This window comes from Pituophis catenifer, unplaced genomic scaffold (genome assembly GCF_029215685.1).
Source record: "Pituophis catenifer annectens isolate HBS135680 unplaced genomic scaffold, rPitCat1.0.hap2 SCAF_2, whole genome shotgun sequence".
Lineage (NCBI taxonomy): Eukaryota > Metazoa > Chordata > Lepidosauria > Squamata > Colubridae > Pituophis > Pituophis catenifer.
The window spans coordinates 18,928,139-18,946,756 of NW_027256882.1; the positions used below are offsets into that span (position 1 = coordinate 18,928,139).

The 18,618-nt window shown below is 39.7% G+C and overlaps 2 protein-coding genes across 2 annotated transcripts in view; one reads left to right on the plus strand and one right to left on the minus strand.

Annotated features, from left to right (window-relative positions):
• Positions 1-3,305: 3,305 nt before the first annotated feature.
• On the minus strand, positions 3,306-12,042 carry LOC139309296 (vomeronasal type-2 receptor 26-like). The gene is made up of 5 exons (XM_070933350.1): positions 11,881-12,042; positions 10,925-11,737; positions 8,492-8,701; positions 7,073-7,199; positions 3,306-4,201 (listed from the first exon to the last, which is right to left on the minus strand). Exons 1-5 carry the CDS (start codon positions 12,040-12,042, stop codon positions 3,306-3,308), a joined length of 2,208 nt encoding a protein of 735 aa, XP_070789451.1.
• Positions 12,043-17,360: 5,318 nt separating this feature from the next.
• The window catches only part of LOC139309950 (vomeronasal type-2 receptor 26-like), a 30,109-nt gene continuing 28,851 nt past the window's right edge, over positions 17,361-18,618 (plus strand). Inside the window, exon 1 of the mRNA XM_070934131.1 lies at positions 17,361-17,587. Within this exon, the coding sequence (XP_070790232.1) occupies positions 17,361-17,587 (227 nt within the window). The remainder of the gene's footprint in view (positions 17,588-18,618) is intronic.

Genomic DNA, 18,618 nt, shown 5'->3' on the forward strand with positions numbered 1-18,618 from the left:
GACCATATATGAAGTTGCAATTCAGAAGGTTTATCGCTGAAACCTATACGCCTTATGAACTATAAAAAGACAAAGATTCCCCTTGCACATATGTGCTAGTTTTTTATTTTTTTTTATTTATTTTAATTTTATTTCTATACCGCCCTTCTCCCGAAGGACTCAGGGCGGTGTACAGCCTATTTAAAAACACAGACAAAACAACAATATAAAATTTAAAATAATTAAATAAAGTGGCTCAAATTCCTGACTCTAGGGGGCAGTGTTCATCTCTGTTTCAAAGCCGAAATGTCAGTGCTATCCGAAGACATCTCTGTGGTCATGTGGCCGGCATGACTAAACACCAAAGGCGCATGGAACGCTGTTACCTTCCCACCAAAGGCGATCTCTATTTTTCTACTTGCATTTTTTACGTGCTTTCGAACTGCTAGGTTGGCAGAAGCTGGGACAAGTAACGGGACTAGACACTGTTACAGGCACTAGGGATTAGAACTGCTGAACTGCCGACCTTTTGATCGACAAGCTCAGCGTCTTAGCCACTGAGCCACCACGTCCCTGAACTGTAACTGAACTGTAACTTACCGTTATTACGTAAAATCCCTATTAACTGAACTGATCAAAATTGGGAATTTCAGCAGTGATCCATTCAGATTGAGGAAGTTACTTTGTCAACCAGGCCATCCAATTAATAGATATTGTCCTGAGCATAGGACTAAAATATTTAATGTAAAGAATATTCTAAATGTTTTAGAATATTTAGAACAGCATAATGAAAAACAAGCTGCACTAATATTTCTTGATGTGAAGGTAGCATTCAATACTATTTATTGGTTTTTGGTTTTCTGTTTTGGTTGAAAATTTGGAAAATGTGGGTTTGGGAAATAATTCTATCAAATGCATAAAATCGAAATACAAGTCAAAAACAACATTAGGTATCATTAAAGGAGACTTGGCTAAAACATTTGAAATTCAGAAAGGGACAAGACAAGATTGCCCACTTCTGTTACTTATCATTCCAGCTTTAAAGAGTCTTAATAAAGATATAAGAGATATAAAATCAGATGAGAGAATAACTTTTTTGTTGAAGGAAGGAAGAATGAAATGAAGATTTATGGATGTGATGTTTGAAAAAAGTGTGGACTGAATAAGGGGTTGAAGGGATTTATATGACATCTAAGAGAGAAGAAGGGTAACATGCTTGAAAATATCTACTGCAAGAAAGGTTGGAAGTTATTTATTTCTTGACTTAAGTTTTTCTTTCTATCTTTTTACTGTAGAAAGTTAGCACCCACCCATCTCCTAGAAAAATGAAATATTCTAGGAAATATTAAAAAGGCAGAATATTACATTTCCCTGGATAAGAAAAGGAGAAACATGTTTTTAAAGAAAAGCAGCTCCCTGCAGGTCCCTGCCCCCCACTTCAGCTCTAGGATGATGGGATTAAGACCTTCACCCTCAGGACATGATAGAATTAACTTCATTACCTCATCACCCAGCAAGATTCAACCAAGCCTGGGACTCAAGACAACCTACAAAGTTACCCCTGAATGGCCCCATGGGAGTCTGACAACCAATCCGGATACCTGCCATTACACAGGAACAGGAAGTTCCAAGGCAGAGCCCAAGAGAGGATATAAATCAATCTCTCTCTCTCTCTCTCTCTCTCTCTCTCTCTCTCTCTCTCTCTCTCTCTCTCTCTCTCTCTCTCTCCTCCCTCCCTCCCTCCCTCCCTCACCCATGTACTCAATTGCCCTGGACCTCAAACCATGTGGTCCTGTCCACGATTAAACCATCTTTCCAAACAGCTTCCATGCTTCCAGTGTCTTTCTCCCCACTTGGAACTGAACCTAGATGAACATTTCTTCCAACATTACTTTGGTTTTTTGCAATTTTTTCTTTCTTTTTCTTTAGATTTAACCTTTACTTTGCAAAATATTTTTATTAAAATTTATAAATAAACAGCAGAGTATAGCACTTGGAAAAAGGAGTTTAATTGCAAGAAAACTGGTTCTGGCCAAATAATAGGAAAAACAGATCAGAAAGAAGAGCAGATTCATGATGAAAATCTTTTCCGGGAAAACAAAACTCTAGCTCAGTTATATGGTGGTAAATTAGGGAACTGCCATCTTACCAACTGCATTGTCCTGAGGAGACATCCAAAATCATCCAGAACATTATGATATTCATGAAATACTGAATCTCTCCCCCCCTCTCTCATCTCTCTTATATTTCTCCTAGGAAAATGCCCCCTCCCCAATGAATTGGCAGATAGGATTTGGGGGATGGAGGGGATCATTTATGAACTAATTGCTTCACAATCCTCATTAGAACTTAATGTCCTTTACCTAATTACACACTGTTTTTTTGTCCAGACCCAATCATCTCACTTCTGTTCTCAATCTTGTATGCAAAAATTTATATAAAATCAAAAGAAGGGAATCCTCCCTTCTTTAGGCCCGTCCTTTTCCCTGGTACTACCAATAATAATAATAATAAAAAAAAATAGCCTCCCACACTCAACCATAGCATCCACAAACACTCACGCACAGGAGTAGGATTGAAAAAATTTAGCAACTGATTATCTGCCTGGTTGCTGGGTGCGTGTGGCCATGGGGGCATGGCCTACTTGGCCTCATGCACCATGGTGTGTGGGGGGGGCATTTTTGCCCTCCCCAGGCTCCGGAGGCTTTCCTTGAGCTGCTTTTTTGAGGGCGAAAATGGCTCCGAAGGCCAGAAACAGGTCCATTTTTGGATTTCTGATACTTTCTGTAGGCCCATTTTTCACCTTCCCTAGGCTCTGGAGGCTTTTATCGAGCCTCCGGGATGGTGAAAACAGCTTCCCTTGGGCTCAAGAGGCCCTCCAGAGGCCAAAAACTGGCTTGTTTCTGGACTTCCAGAACTTCTGGGAGGCCTGTTTTTTGCCCTCCCAGAGTCTCTGTGTGGGCCCTGCACTTACCTCACATCCAAAATGGGCCGCGTGAAGACTCCTGAGAGGGGCGGGGCAGGCTGGGCGTGGCCAGCCAGTCCTTGCAACTAGTGGTTCGGTGAACCAGATGTAAAATTAGCATCTGGTTCACCAGAACTGGTCCAAACCAGCTGAATACCACTCCTGCTTACACACTCAACCTCAAAGAGAAAGGGGGGAGGGAACACTTTTATTATAAACTGGGGATCTATGTCCATTACTTAAAGAAATTATTTATTTTTAAAAATTTGATTTTTTAAAAAATTAAACTATCTAACTCCATTTGTTACAAGTTTTAATTGACATTTCTGGGAATCCCATACAGAAAACTCAATGTACTATTTTATTTTGACATCAAGTGTTCTTTTGTATTCAGGTCTGGTCTTAGGAAAATAATGTAACATTTGGGGAGAAAAATTAATAGCAACAGGCTAGCACTGGAAGCCAACATGGAGAAGATTTGCACGGCAACCATATACTTCCCCTTGGTGCTCAGGTAGGTGGGTACAAACGATATCCAGATGTTACAGAAGACCATCATGCTGAAGGTGATCAGCTTAGCTTCATTGAAGCCTCCGGGTAGATTTCTGGACAGAAAAGCCACTGTGAAGCAGATGACAGCTAGGAAGCCCATGTAGCCAAGAGCAAGGTAGAACATGGCAACAGAGCCTTCATTACATTGCAGGATGACCTCAGTGGATTCTGAGTACATGTCCGACTCAGGGAATGGAGAAAAGATGCCCAACCAGATGCTGCAGAGGACAACTTGGACACCAGAGCAAGAAAGGATGATAGAATTGGCCAAGCTCTTCCCCAGCCACCTCTGCACTTTATTCCCTGGTTTTGTGGCCAAGAAGGCTAACACAACCATGACAGTTTTGGCCAAGACAGTAGAAATGGCTACTGTGAAGATGTTGCTGAATGCTGTTTGTTGGACAAGGCAAGTGGTTCTCCTTGGCTGGCCAATGAATAGGAAGGAGGTCAAGAAGGAAAGCAGGAGGGAGATGAGGAGGATGTAGGAGAGATGCCGATTGTTGGCTTTGACTATGGGGGTTTCCTGGAATTTAATGAATATTCCGAAGACAAAAACTATTATTAAAGTCAGGAACAAGGCAAGGGAAACTAGGATGATCCCCAAATTTTCCTGATAGGATAGGAAAGTTTCAATCTTGGGTATACAGTCATGTCGGTTGATATTTGGATGCTGATCTGCTGCACATTTTGTGCATTTTTCGGCATCTGAAAAAGAGCAAGATTAGTATCTATCAAAAAGCATATTCTTTCATCAGCTGCATCATTGGAGAGAAACCGGTGATGGTGTGGATGAATGTGTATGGAGAAAGAAAGTATGCAGACTGGTTAGTAAATGTCATTAGTATAAACAGAAGGATGAGTGATACCTTTTGAAGGTGAAACCCAAAGCAATCCACAGCCCTACCAGCAATGATCCATGGAGGGGTGCCCATTGCACTTCCTGCATTGGACTAGTTCAAGCACAGGAAGGAGTAAATGATTGGACACAAGTGGCACTTTTAAGCTCTGAATCTTTGAAGAAGGAAGATATTTCACAATAGATTCAGCAGCTGGTCTGCATGTGTAAATTGGCTATTAAGAAAGCTGATTTATTAAAATCTCCTTTGCAAATATTAATTCCCCATTCCATTTTGATCATAGAGAGGGTCAGGTCTTCTCTTTGTGGGAAGCACCCCCTCCCTCAGAAGAATGAAATGTTTTGGAAAATATCAGGGGTGCTATTCAGCAAGTTCTGACAGGTTCTGGAGAACCGGTAGCAGAAATTTCGAGCAGTTCAGAGAACCGGTAGCGGAAAATTTAAGTAGCTCAGAGAACCAGCAATTACCACTTCTGGCTGGCCCCAGGGTGGGGTGGGAATGGAGATTTTGCAATATCCTTCCCCTGGAGTGGAGTGGGAATGGAGATTTTGCAGTATCCTTCACCTCCCATGCCCACCAAGCCATGCCAACAGAACCGATAGTAAAAAAAAAATTAATTCCACCACTGGAAAATATACTGCTCAAAAAAATAAAGAGAACACAAGCAGAAGACATCCAAGATCTGAATGAATGAAATAGTCTTATTAAATACTTTGTTCTTTACGTATAGTAGTTTATACACTGCTCAAACAACTAAAGGGAACACAAAACTACTGTATGTAACGAACAAAGTATTTAATAAGGCTATTTCATTCATTCAGATCTCGGATGTCTTCTGCTTGTGTTCCCTTTATTTTTTTGAGCAGTGTATTAAAAAGGCAGAATATTATATTTCCCTAAAGGAGAAATGGAGAAAGAAGCTCTTCAAGACAGAAAGCAACACCCACCTTTTCTTAATAGCCCACAGCAGTTGCCAGCACTTAAGAGATAAAAAGCTTATTGAAAGAAGAAGCCAACCCATTCAAGACAGGATATTTTGAAACTGCTTGTAGCAAAGTTTGACAGCTAGGAAAGGCAGAGTGATAGGATTAGAAGCAGCCCCTCACTCAAGATCCAAAATAGGACGAAATACACATTAGCCACAATAGGAATTGCCCAACACCCTTTCAGAACTCAAGCCCCTTAATTGCATGACCCCAGAGCAGTTCCAAATTCAGAGTCATAGGAACCTGGGAGCTCAGATAAACAATAATCCAGCGGTTTATCAGATTAGCTCAGACAAGCACTGGATTTGCATTACCCCTTTTGCCTATAGAGCCAGCTATGACCCCTGCATAACCCCTACATAACCCCCCCCAATAGGAATCTGACAACAGCCAATAGAATATTAAAGGACATGTCCTTGCACATGAACAGGAAGCTCAAATACAAAGCCCAAAGAAGGTATAAAAACCCACCCACTCTCAACTCCATTTTGTCAGCTGTCCAGAATCACATGTGGTTCTGCTTCAACAATAAACTTCTCTTTCCAATCAGCCTCCATGTTTCCAGTGTCTTTCTCCCAGCTTGGAACTGAACCAGATGGATTTTCCTTACAACATCTTCCTCTGACTGATGGATTCCCATCCCTTATCTCCTACCCATTCCCAGAAACCAAGCACCAGTGGTTTCGGTATCCTTGGCATCTCCATTGAAAATTGATGGAAAAAAATACTACTCAATGGGTACAGTTCTTTCTGTTTTGCCAGCTAAGAGGATAAATTTGTCCATTTCACCCACCTTAAAACAATATGAAGTTCAAATCAAGAAGATAGGAAGGAAGGAAGGAAGGAAGGAAGGAAGGAAGGAAGGAAGGAAGGAAGGAAGGAAGGAAGGAAGGAAGCCTTGGTGGAGCCTTGGTAGTACAGTGGTCTAAAGCACCCTGTTATTAAGACCAGCTGCCTGCAATTACTGCAGGTTCGAATCTCGCCAGGCTCAAGGTTGACTCAGCCTTCCATCCTTTCTAAGGTAGGTAAATTGAGGACCCAGTTGTGGAGGCAATAAGCTGACTTTGTATAAATATACAAAAAGGATGAAGGCTATTGCTTAGCACATTGTAAGTCACCCTGAGTCTCCAGAGAAGGGCGGCATATAAATCAAATTTTTTAAAAAAAAAAAAGAAGGAAGGAAGGAAGAGCTAACTGTTGGAATTGTTCCTAAACCTGTTAAAAAAAGAAGATCAGTATTTTATTCATGCATTAGTACAGGGGTGTCAAACTCGCAGCCCACAGGCCAGATGCATCACACGCTGGCCACGCCCACCCATTTTAGTGAAGTGGAAAAAGTCATGATATGTCACATGACGACAACATGATGATGCGAGTTTGACACCCTGCATTAGTCGGAGAGGAGAGGAAAACAGTGTCAGAAGTTATCCATTTCTCCAGAGACACCAAGAGAAAAATGCCAGCAGTTCATCAGTAAGGAAGTTGAAAAAAAAAAAAAAAAAGGAATGCTATTTCCCTTCCAATTCCAGGCCTTCGCTGATCTTCTTTTTTAAATATCCTGCTCCTGATTTATAATAACAGATTATTTCTCATGACACCCTATGGATTATTTGTATTAAAAGAAATTATTTTGAATGCCAAGTTTAAAAATGCCTTTCAAAACATACTTTCATGAGCAATGTCTGAGACAATGGTCTTCCCCAAAATCTTCCCCTTTTCTCTGTATCATTCACCTTCCATGGTCGAGATAGTTCCTTCTGGACAAGGAAGACACTTGTAGCAGCAGATGGGTTTTCCTTCCAGAACCACCTTCATGAATCCAGGATGACAGCTTTCCACACACCTGGAAGTTGGGAGGGACTGAGGAGCAAAAAGAAATACCATACTTTTCAGAGTATAAAACGCATTTCCCCCCCCCCAAAAAAAAGAGGGTGGAAATGTTGGTGCGTCTTATACACCAAATACAGCCATTTTTGGCCTCCCAAAACCCCACCCCATGTGTCTCGTTTTTGCCAAAAACAGGCCAGTTTTTCACAAAAACTGGGCTCACAGGGGGTTTGGGAGTCCTGTAGAGTGCTCCTGGGAGCTGGAGAGGGCAAAAACTTTTTTTTCTTGTTTACCTCTTTGAAATCTTGGTGCATCTTATACTCCAGCGTGTCTTATAGTCCAAAAAATACAGTGCATACAGACAAATAAATGTATTTTCAGAAAAAAATATAAAAATTAAAGACTTTATTATTCATGGCCAGCTCAATATCTCATAAAGGTGAAATTTGCACACTTGAGAACCTGATCAGCTGACACGAAAACTCAAATGCATTGAAAGAAAACACCCTCTCACTTCAAAGTACAATCCTGTTTTTACCACCTTCAGTGGAATAAAAGCCATATTACATGTAGACTAGACTAGACTAGATTAGACTAGACTAGAATAGAATAGAATAACAGAATTGGAAGGGACCTTGGCGGTCTTCTAGTCCAACCCCCTGCCCAGGCAGGAAACCCTACACCACTTCAGACAAATGATTATCCAACATCTTCTTAAGAATTTCCAGTGTTGGGGCATTCACAACTTCTGCAGGCAAGTTGTTCCACTTATTAATTGTTCTAAGTATCAGGAAACTTCTCCTTAGTTCTAAATTGCTTCTCTCCTTGTTTAGTTTCCACCTATTACTTCTTGTTCTACCCCCAGGTGCCCTGAAGAATAGTTTGACTCCCTTTTCTTTGTGGCAATCCCTGAGATATTGGAAACTGCTATCATGTCTCCCCTAGTCCTTCTCTTCATTAAACTAGACATACCCAGTTCCTGCAACCGTTCTTCATATGTTTTATCCCCCAGTCCCCTAATCATCTTTGTTGCTCTTCACGTTTTCTGAATAGTTTTTATCCCAGAGCTATAATTGCACTCAACAATGAACTAAAGGGCCACCATCAGTGACAGCATTACTCGGTCTGTTGTGTGGATGTTTGGGTGGTTCAGGGACAGGGAATTTGTGGTGGTGGTGGTGGGGTGTTTGGGGATTATTATGTGTGGTGGGCCTGGTCTTTGGGTGTTAAATGAACTTTGTTGTATGGGTATACTGTGTATATATGTACAATGACAATAAACTTAAACTTAAACATATTAGCCTCAGAGTGTTCAGCATTTCTACCTGCATAGTACTCTTCTGGTCAATGGTAATGTTAAAATTCTGAGATGTCCTTTTTTCTAGACTCCCAGATTTCACTCTCTTGACAGAATTGTTTGGAAAAACACTCCAATTCACAATGTCCAAGTCAGCTGTCAGATCTCCTGTCTTATCCACGTATACTCCCTCTATGGAATTATTATGAAACTGAGAGCTTTGAAGGAAGGGATGAAGCTGGAAAGGAAAATAAGAGTTTAGAAGGAACATCAGATTTTTTTTTTTTTTTTAAAACCCATTTCTTGATCTTCATTGAGAGGGATCTCAACATTTCTCTCTCTCTTTCCAAAAACAGATTCTGTTTTCAGTTTCAAATTTGGTTAGGAGAGTGTCAATAAAAGGTAAAGGTAAAGGTTCCCCTCGCACATATGTGCTGGTCATTCCCGACTCTAGGGGGCAGTGCTCATCTCCGTTTCAAAGCCAAAGAGCCAGCGCTGTCTGAAGACGTCTCCGTGGTCATGTGGCCGGCATGACTAAACACCAAAGGCACACGGAACGCTGTTACCTTCCCACCAAAGGTGGTTCCTATTTTTCTACTTGCATTTTTTATGTGCTTTCAAACTGCTAGGTTGGCAGAAGCTGGGACAAGTAACAGGAGCTCATCCCGTTACGCGGCACTAGGGATTCAAACCACTGAACTGCCACCTTTTCAATCGACAAGCTCAGTGTCTTAGCCACTGAGCCACCGTGTCCCTTAGAGTGTCGATAAACACCAATAAACATAAATAACAATTGAATAGACAGAACACCATAAAGCATCTCACTTAGGATCCAGAGGTTTATGCTTTAAATTCTAATAAACCTCTGGATCCTAAGGGAGATGCTTTATGATGTGCTGTCTGTTCAATAAACACCAATAAACATAGGAATAATAACAGCTGCTGATGTAATGTTTGAAGATCTAGACCAGTCATTGTTCTGGTCTAGATGATCAGGGGGAAAAAACTAATTATTGAGCATAGCTGCACTTAATAACAATCGAACAGACAGCACACCATAAAGCATCTCACTTAGGATCCAGAGGTTTATTAGAATTTAAAGCATAGCAAACAAAGCCTTTCCTGTAGGCACTTACATCACATTGCAATGAGGGTCAATCGGACATTTCATTATATACCTTAAAACCACAAAATCACATGACTTTCAGGATTCTGCCATTGAGCGTAACAAGAGGGCCTGTTGTCCATTCCTCCAACCTAAATGTTACAACACAGTTATTTTTCACATGTACTTTAAGTACACACTTCCTATTTGTCTACAGCATTTTGTACCACAAAATGTACCACAACATTAATCAACCCAAAGGAAAAATGGATGGAAAAACTGATGGAGTTTGCAGAGATAGACCAAATTAATTGCTATATACCCCAACAATGCTGGGATAGACCAGGTGTCTCGATAGAAAAACACTTAATCTTTCCCCTGGCTCAAGCTGATGAAGGGAGGAGAACTTGTGGCTCAGAGGTTAATTCAACTGCCTAACATGCAGGAAGCCCAACTTTGAATCCGAGTAAGGGTATGGCTAGCTGATGAGAGCTAAATAGCTTGAAATAGATCTATACTAGTCTCTATTTCTTTATCAGCAAAATATAAATTTGATATTTATATATATATATATATATATATATATATATATATATATATATATATATATATATATATATATATATATAATGTTTTTTCTGTTGAAGCACCTAGTCTACCCCAATATGGGAGGGAGCATACTGCTTCCCTTTCGCCTTTCAGCTCCAATCCAGGAGCCCTCAAGCAATCGCATTCACGACAAACCATTTAATACCAAATTTATATTTGCTGATAAAGAAACTATATATATATAGTTTTGTTTCTGCTTGGAAACCACCTCTAGATATTGTGGTCAAAAGAGAAAAAAAAGGGAAGTTTTACTTTATTTACTGATTAAAAAAAAGATTTACTGATTAAATAAGTCAGTTGTTATAGGAATTGCTAGTATATTAGTACGTAAATAGTAATAGTAAATAGTAATTAGTAAATAGTTGAGGCTCTAACTTACCCTTTTTATTCTACTGGATGGAAAAAAGTTGGAAGTTAATGCATTTCCCACCCCCCAAACCAACAATTCCATTCCCCATTTCTCTACTATTCTTATTTTCATTTGTATTTTATGTTATGAAATTAAAAAAAAGAAATAAAAATTGTCTTTGAAAAAATAAAAAAGAGGAAAGTGTTGTAAAAATAAGGATTGGGGGAATGGGAAGAAAAAAGAAGAGAGAAATATATTGCAATTAGGTTGGATCTGAATTTATTTAATTAAATTGAATATAAAATTTAATTTAATTTTTCTAAGTAAGTAACCTCGGCATCCGCTTACAAAACTGATTCCCATTTGTAGGTGTTACATGTGTCATGGAAAAGAGATACCTGCCAAGCCTTCAGGCTTTCAGCTTCTAGCTTCGTGCCCCTGTTCCTTCCTGATCTCTTGGATGTGGAGATATAAGCTGAATGTAAGGCTCTTCCCACAGCCCACATGCTGCTGTAAATGAGATAGCTGTCCATAGCCAAGATTTGATCCATCTGCTCTTCCTTCGGAGCCACCAGTTCTTCTCTCTGTCTGCACCGTCTCCAGACTTTCACTGAAAAGGCATCCTTAGTGGAGGAACATGTAAATGTATTCTTCACAAAATGATACATGTGTGTGTATAAGAGGTCAATTGCATCGTAGTTTGCCCATTTCCTTTTTTGCACCAGAAAGGAAAAAATGCCAGCAAGGTATTTAGAGGAAAATCTAATAAGCATCAACTCAAAAGTGAGGTCCCAGTGAGCTGTGGTGATCCAGACATTTCTTACGGTGGTTTTCTGAATGCGTTGAACTATTGATTTTACGAAAAAGATTCCTCTATGGAAGGAACTAATGTCTGAACCATAAACAAAGACATTAACTTCTGTCCACTGGAAAAAAGATTTAACTGTTGAAACTGTAGAATCCGTATTTAGCGGGAAAGTTTGATATATAACTACACAAATGCCATTCCTTAACAATAAAGAAGACATTGTCCTCATGAACCTGTCCCCCTGGTCAGTTTCTGGAGCAATGAGACCAACTAAAGTCCACTTGAAGTAGAGAAGAAGCTGGACTATCCCTGGGTATTGGAGTCCTTCGGCAGGGAGCATCGGGTAGAAGAAGGGAAACTGAGTTTTATCCCTCAGAATAAGGGAAGCCAAACTGTGACTGATCTGAAAGGAAGGGTATTTTAAATTTAACAAGCAAAATATCATTTCTGTCATGTTCACAATCAAATTCTGCTTTTCTTTTAAAATAGTTTGACCTCGGGTTGAAAGTTACGTAACTGAAAACTGCCTTCCCAAGAAAGACACACCTGAGGGACTTTGTAGGTGCCCAACATGTTTGAAATCTGGATGGAGATGCCAGTCTCGGCCTCTTCTAGAACAGCCACTGTGTTTCTCTGCCTTCCACACCTGTAGTTGGGAACATTGGCCTCCCCATCTGAAAGCAGATCCAGCAATGGATCTGAAGTCATTTCAACTTTGAAGAAATTTTCATAGATATTGTAACCTAGAGTGAGGTTAGGTAAGAGATGGCCATTCTGGTTGATGTCCTCAGTGGCAAAAAGGAAAGGCAGAAATTTCGAATAAAATTTGGATGTCCTTCTGCAGGTATTAACATATCAGCGAAAATTACATTTAACATTTATTCCATGATAATACTTTTATTCCATTCAATCATAAGTTTTATTTCAAATGTTACTATTATTTGCAACATTCCAAAGTATTGTCATACAAAAAGAATAAAAACAGCAAAAAAAAAAAAGAAAGAAAAAAGAAAAAAAAAAGAGAGAGAGAGAAGGATCATATAGTATTTATTTATTTATTATTTATTTATTAGTTCAATTTATAGGCCATACTTCTCCGAAGACTCAGGGCAGCTTACAATGCACTTATAGCAATAGCCTTCATTCTTTTGTATATACCTGCTTATTAGGGCTTTTGGCCCCCCATAAGCGGTGTTTCTACAAAGTCAGCTTATTGCCCCCACAATCCGGGTCCTCAATTTACCTACCTCGGAAGGATGGAAGGCTGAGTCAACCTTGAGCCTGGTGAGATTTGAACTCGTACTAATTGCAGGCAGCTGGCAGCTAAGTGCTACATAACAGCACTTAGTCCGCTACACCACCAAGGCTCTTGGTGCCTTCAAAACCACTCTCCTGTTTGGTTACACTAACACCACTTTTGCTCCTGGGGAGGAAAATCTAGACAGGCAAATCTAGACAGCATACTAAAAAGCAGAGAAATCACCCTGCCAACAAAAGTGCATATAGTCAAGGCTATGGTTTTCCCAGTTGAAATGTATGGCTGTGAAAGTTGGACCATAAGAAAGGCTGAATGCCAAAGAATTGAGGCTTTTGAACTACGGTGCTGGAGAAGACTCCTGCGAGTCCCTTCCTTGGATTGCAAGGTGATCAAACCGGTCAGTCCTAGAGGAGATCAACCCTGACTGCTCTTTAGAAAGCCAGATCCTGAAGATGAAACTCAAATACTTTGGCCACCTAATGAGAAGGAAGGACTCACTGGAGAAGAGCCTAATGCTGGGAAAGATTGAGGGCAAAAAAAGAACAGGATGGCAGAGAATGAGATGGCTGGATGGAGTCAATGAAGCAGTAGGCGTGAGCTTAAATGGACTCCGGGGGATGGTAGAGGACAGGAAGGCCTGGAGGAACGTTGGCCAAGGGATCGCGAGGGGTCAGACACGACTTCGCAACTAACAACGAAACAGCACTTTAAATTCATGCCTTGGTCTTCAAGCATTTTCTCCCATATTTGATGAACTGTTTCCTCTTTCTTAATGAGATACAGGGTGAGATACTGCTGTGCTTTGAGACAACAAAGGTTGAACCTCTGTTAGAAGGATTTTTGTTGAGGTTTTATTGTTGTTGCTGTTTCTGAGGTTATGATTCTTTTCCTCTTCTCAATTCTATTTCTTCTAATTATAAGACTCCCAGAGTCAAACAACCAATGAGTTCTGTGAATAAACAAATAAACCAACCAACCAACCAACCAATATAATGGATATATTTTCATTGAAAAAAGATTCTTAGGTCTTTCCATGAACTTCTGAATGAGAATCAGTTGCAATCTCTGTGAATAGCTATCTGGGACTTTTTCCAAATTTTGGGCTTAGACAACTTAGAACTATGCCGACTTCAGTCTGACCTAAGCATAGTACATAAAATTATCTGCCACAATGTCCTTCCTGTCAATGACTACTTCAGCTTCAACCACAACAATACACAAGCACACAATAGATACAAACTTAAACTCGATTGCAGAAAATACGAGTTCAGCAACAGAGTGGTCAATGCCTGGAATGCACTACCTGACTCTGTGGTTTTATCCCAAAACCCCCAAAATTTTAACCTAAGACTGTATTGTTGACCTCACCCTATTCCTAAGAGGTCTGTAAGGGGTGTGCATTAGTGCACCAGCGTGCCTACCGTCCCTGTCCTAATATTCCTTTTTACTTACTCTTTTCATGTATTCAAATTATGTTTATACTTTTACCTGTTATCATATATATGCTTGACAAAATAAAACAAACAAACAAACAAACAAACAACTAAATAGCAGTAAATTTTGGTGTGGAAAAAACAATGATGGTGTTATCTCATTTCTGATGCAGAGAGAAATTCTAGCATCTCTCTTGAGTGCTTGGACCAGGCATCCCACAGAATCAGCTCAGCTCAATCCTTCTCTTCCTCTGTGGCCACATTGCAGCTCTGCTCATGGTTACAAAGGAAAGTAGATAGGGACAACCGTTCTGATTGGGTTCTGATATTTGATAGTTTAAAATGAGCTTCATTGCCTGCGGTGTATAATAATGACCGCAAGATAAAATAAAACAAATTAAGAAAAGGAACAGAAAAAGGGGAGAGCAGCTTGGGTTTTAAGAATGTTGGAAATGTAGACATTCATTGGAGAAGGAGTGTCTGTAATGTAGTGCAGAAAGATTGAGAAGGGGAACTTTTTGAAGGACTTCTATCGAACTTTAATGATTGAAAAATAGCCTTCATTGTAGAGATGATGCCACTAATGAAATCATCTCAATTCATTTCAAATCTTTATTGTCACTGCACAACATATGTACAATGAGATTGGTTGAGCTCCCTCAGTGCACACACCCCAACACAACACAAATCACAGTGAAGACAGAAAATACCTAACCCAAATCAATCATATTAACAAAACACCCAGTCCTACTGCACCGGTGTGAACATGTTACACATTGCGCCGGCCCTGCAGTCCATCATACTATGTATTTATGATGTTATTTCTCATTCAGGAGTCTGACAGCTGACAGATAAAAAACGTTCTTCAGCCTGTTTGTGTGCCTGGCTATACTTCTATATCTCCTTCCCGATGGTAGGAGGGTAAAGAAGTGATGACCAGGGTGAGAGTTGTCCCTGAGAATTTTCCTCACTCTTCTAAGGCAACGAACCCTAGCGATCTCATCTAGTGGTATCAGGGGAAAGCCCATGATGTTTTGTGCTGTGCTCACCACCCTCTGTAATGTTTTTTCTATCCGCAGCTGTCAAACGAGCATACAAGTTATCTCCTGATTTGTAATGATTGTCTGAGTCCACTTTACCCTGCTCTAGAGTCAGAAAGCATTTGGCTTGTGTAGGTTCATGTTGGCCATAGAAGCAGCAGCATACAGCTGAGCTCAGAGGTGAGGCGGAAGGGAAAGGTCCTTAGGTGCCTCTGTGTGCACAATCTAACTCTGCTCGTAGGACAAAAATGAAATGGAACGGGACAAATACCTTGGTTGGAGTCTTAGACTTTACAGCTCAAAAGGAGCAGCTTCACCTGCAGTGTGAAAACTGAAGGCAGAATCAGAAACTAACTTAGCAAAAGGAGCCGATCAAGGTAGAGCACCTTACATTTTCAGAGGACTGGAACTGTAGACATGCATTGAAAATGGAGTGGCTCTAAAGCAACGCAGAACTTACTTAATGAACTTCATCGAAGGACTTTTATCAAACTCTAACGATTGAAAAATGGCGTTCATTGTAGAGACTATGCCACTAATGAAATAATCCCCTGTCTTGTAATGATTCTCTGGGTCCACTTCACCCTGTTCCAGAGTCAGGAGACATTTGGCTTTGCGTATCCCACAGGCTCCCCTTGGCCACAGAAGCAGAATATGTAGAAGCAGCAGCCACATGGTCTGTGTTTCTGACTGAGCCTTCTCTGTGGCACCTGGTTTCTAACAATGTATGAGATGAGGTGGTGGAAGAAACCAAAACCTCTTCCAGGAAAGTAGCTTCAGATCAGTCAGGGCCCATCCAAGGGACATGAACACAGAATCTGCCTGTCCTGAAACCAGACCCAGATTCTCTTTCAGTCTCCAGAGCCATTTATGTAGCCAGTATTTTTTTCATATAGACTCCACTCAACTTTGCCTTTGAGTCTGATACTGATGTCAAACCACCTTCTGACTTGTTTGTCTAAAATTTTCCTAAAAGTTTGCAGAAATATCTCTGCAGTCCTAACATAAAGACAACAAAATCACTATAATTTGAATAATTGCAAGGAAGAGAAGCATCTGAACCTTGAACAAGTCAAAAGGGAAAACTCAAAGTTATGGCTCCAAACTTTGAAGCGGGACCAGTGAGGGAAACTAGAGAATTTTCTCCCAAATGTATTTTTTTTCTTTTTTTTCTCCCAACCATCTTTAGGTCCCATAGATAAATAAAATTCTCACTCCTGTTTTATTCTATTATCTCTTCTTCATCTTCAAGATTTTATTATACTTCAAATCTAGTTGTATTTTCCATGAAATGACTCCAAAAACATCTGTTGTATTTCAATTTGTGAGGGTAATCCACAATGTCTTGTTCAATTTTTAAATTTATCTAATTGCATTTCTAACTTCAGTAAATTCATCTGAGTTGTCTCCCAAAGGATTTGTTTGCCTTCAATAGTAACCTCTGGCTCAAGCTTGAGGAGCAACCGGAGGCTCCAGCTGGTCCAGAACGCGGCTGCGCGGGTGGTTATGGGAGCGGCGTGGCGCTCCCATGTGACCCCCCTCCTGCACGAGCTGCACTGGCTCCCGGTGGTCTTCCGGGTGTGCTTCAAGATTTTGGTTACCACCTTTAGAGCGCTCCATGGCATTGGACCAGGGTATTTACTAGATATATATTCAAATCTAAAGTCACTTTTCAAAAAGTTCATGAATTTTTATATCCCAAAGCTAATCAACCTGTTCCTCTAGATAGTCCCAAATTGTTTTTCCAGAACCTTCATAAGTCCCTCTATAAATTCAGTCTTGTGTTGTAGCCTTCAGGGGTTCAGTTCCCTGAGTATTGAACTATCTTCCTCCAGCATTATTTTCTACACATGTTTTGATAGGAAAGGACATGTCTCTGATTTTTCACAAATATGCTATTCTTCAGCCTCCCCTCTGTACATGGAGCCAAGGAATAACTTCAGGATCCTCAGAGGAGAAGTTGCTTCTCACTATAATTATCACCATCCCGGTCATTGACTCATTTTCTGCTACTTCTCCAGTGATTTCCTTGGATGTCAACAAAGACTGAAGCAACATGGAAGGGTTATTGCATCAGAAAAGGATGAAATAAAAAATAAAAAGGATAAATGCCTCAGGTGACATTCTGTATAGCACAGATTTTGGGATAGGCAGGGTCTGTGCTCTTGAGTGTACCTTTCTCTCCTTTCAAATGAAACATTATTTTTTCTCTGTCTAAATCAGAAAAGTGAAAGTGGTTTGAATTTCTTACTATTGTTTAGAAACAGGAAGAAGATTGATTCAGCTCAATAAATTATGGATTTCCTCCTTCTGCTTCCGATGTTGCTGGTATCTCAGCCAATTTCTGGGAAGTTTAAAATGAAGTGCCCGCTAGGTTTCAAGAACCTAGATGGAAAAAATCCATGGAGCTTTTACAAGCCAGGAGACCATCTCATTAGTATAGTCATCACTGAAACAAAAATACCATCTATATCTACCTATCACCTACCTTTCAACGTGGCTCCTTACACTCATTCTTACTCGTAAGTCATTCAATGCGATGGAGTTGCATTCCCTCCTTTTGCAGTTCTAACACTCCTCTTCATTTTTCCTTATTTCACTTTCTTTTTTCTTTTTCATATGTAAATATATTTTTTATTGTTTTATATCACAAATTCCATTTCTATATTGAACAGTGTGTTTTCTAGTGTACAAAGTGTCAAAATATAAACATCATCATAATCATTATAATCATGTACATATAAACATATATGCGATAATATCAACTGTTATTGAAAAGGATACTATCTTCCATTATGGTATCAATTATATAACCATCAAAGTATTTACTCATCGGTTTTTCTTTCTCATGTAGTCCATATTTCACATAAATGTACCCATTTAACCTCTGTATCTTTCAACTAACTATTTGTAGAATAGTTCCCATGTTATAAAATATTCCGAATCTTCTTTTTCTTTGATTATTAGAGTTAACCTATTCATTTCGGCACATTCCAGAATTTTTTTGACTATATTATCTGTAGTGGCTTCTACATTTTTCCAGTATTGTGCATATACAATCCTAGCTGCTGTTAGAATATGTAAAATCAAATATGTGTTACCCTTATTGTAGTTTCTTGGAAGCATGCCCAACAGGAATGTCTCAGGTTTCAAATTTATGTGTTGTTTTGTCATAGTTTCCAGCCATATGTGTATTTTCTTCATTGCAATACCTATCTAATTTCTTGGATCATTCTGATTTTCATTGCTTCACTCATTTGTCTTATTTTTGAAAGAGGCAAAATTCCAAAGATGGGGCAGAAAAAAGACTGAAAGAAGTCCAAATTATTTTCTTCTCCCCATCCCATCCAGAGTTCAGCACTTGAATAATGTATTTTGTTTATAGTAGTTATTGAATAGGTTGTAGTTGTAGTTGCCTCTGCCCAGAGGCAGTTCCATATTTTTGTAAAGACTCATTGATATTCAGTGCTTGATTCTTATAAAAAATTGACTTGTTTTTAGAATGGCTTTTTTGGACCACTTATGAAAAATCTTCATTCTTTTACGGTGGTTT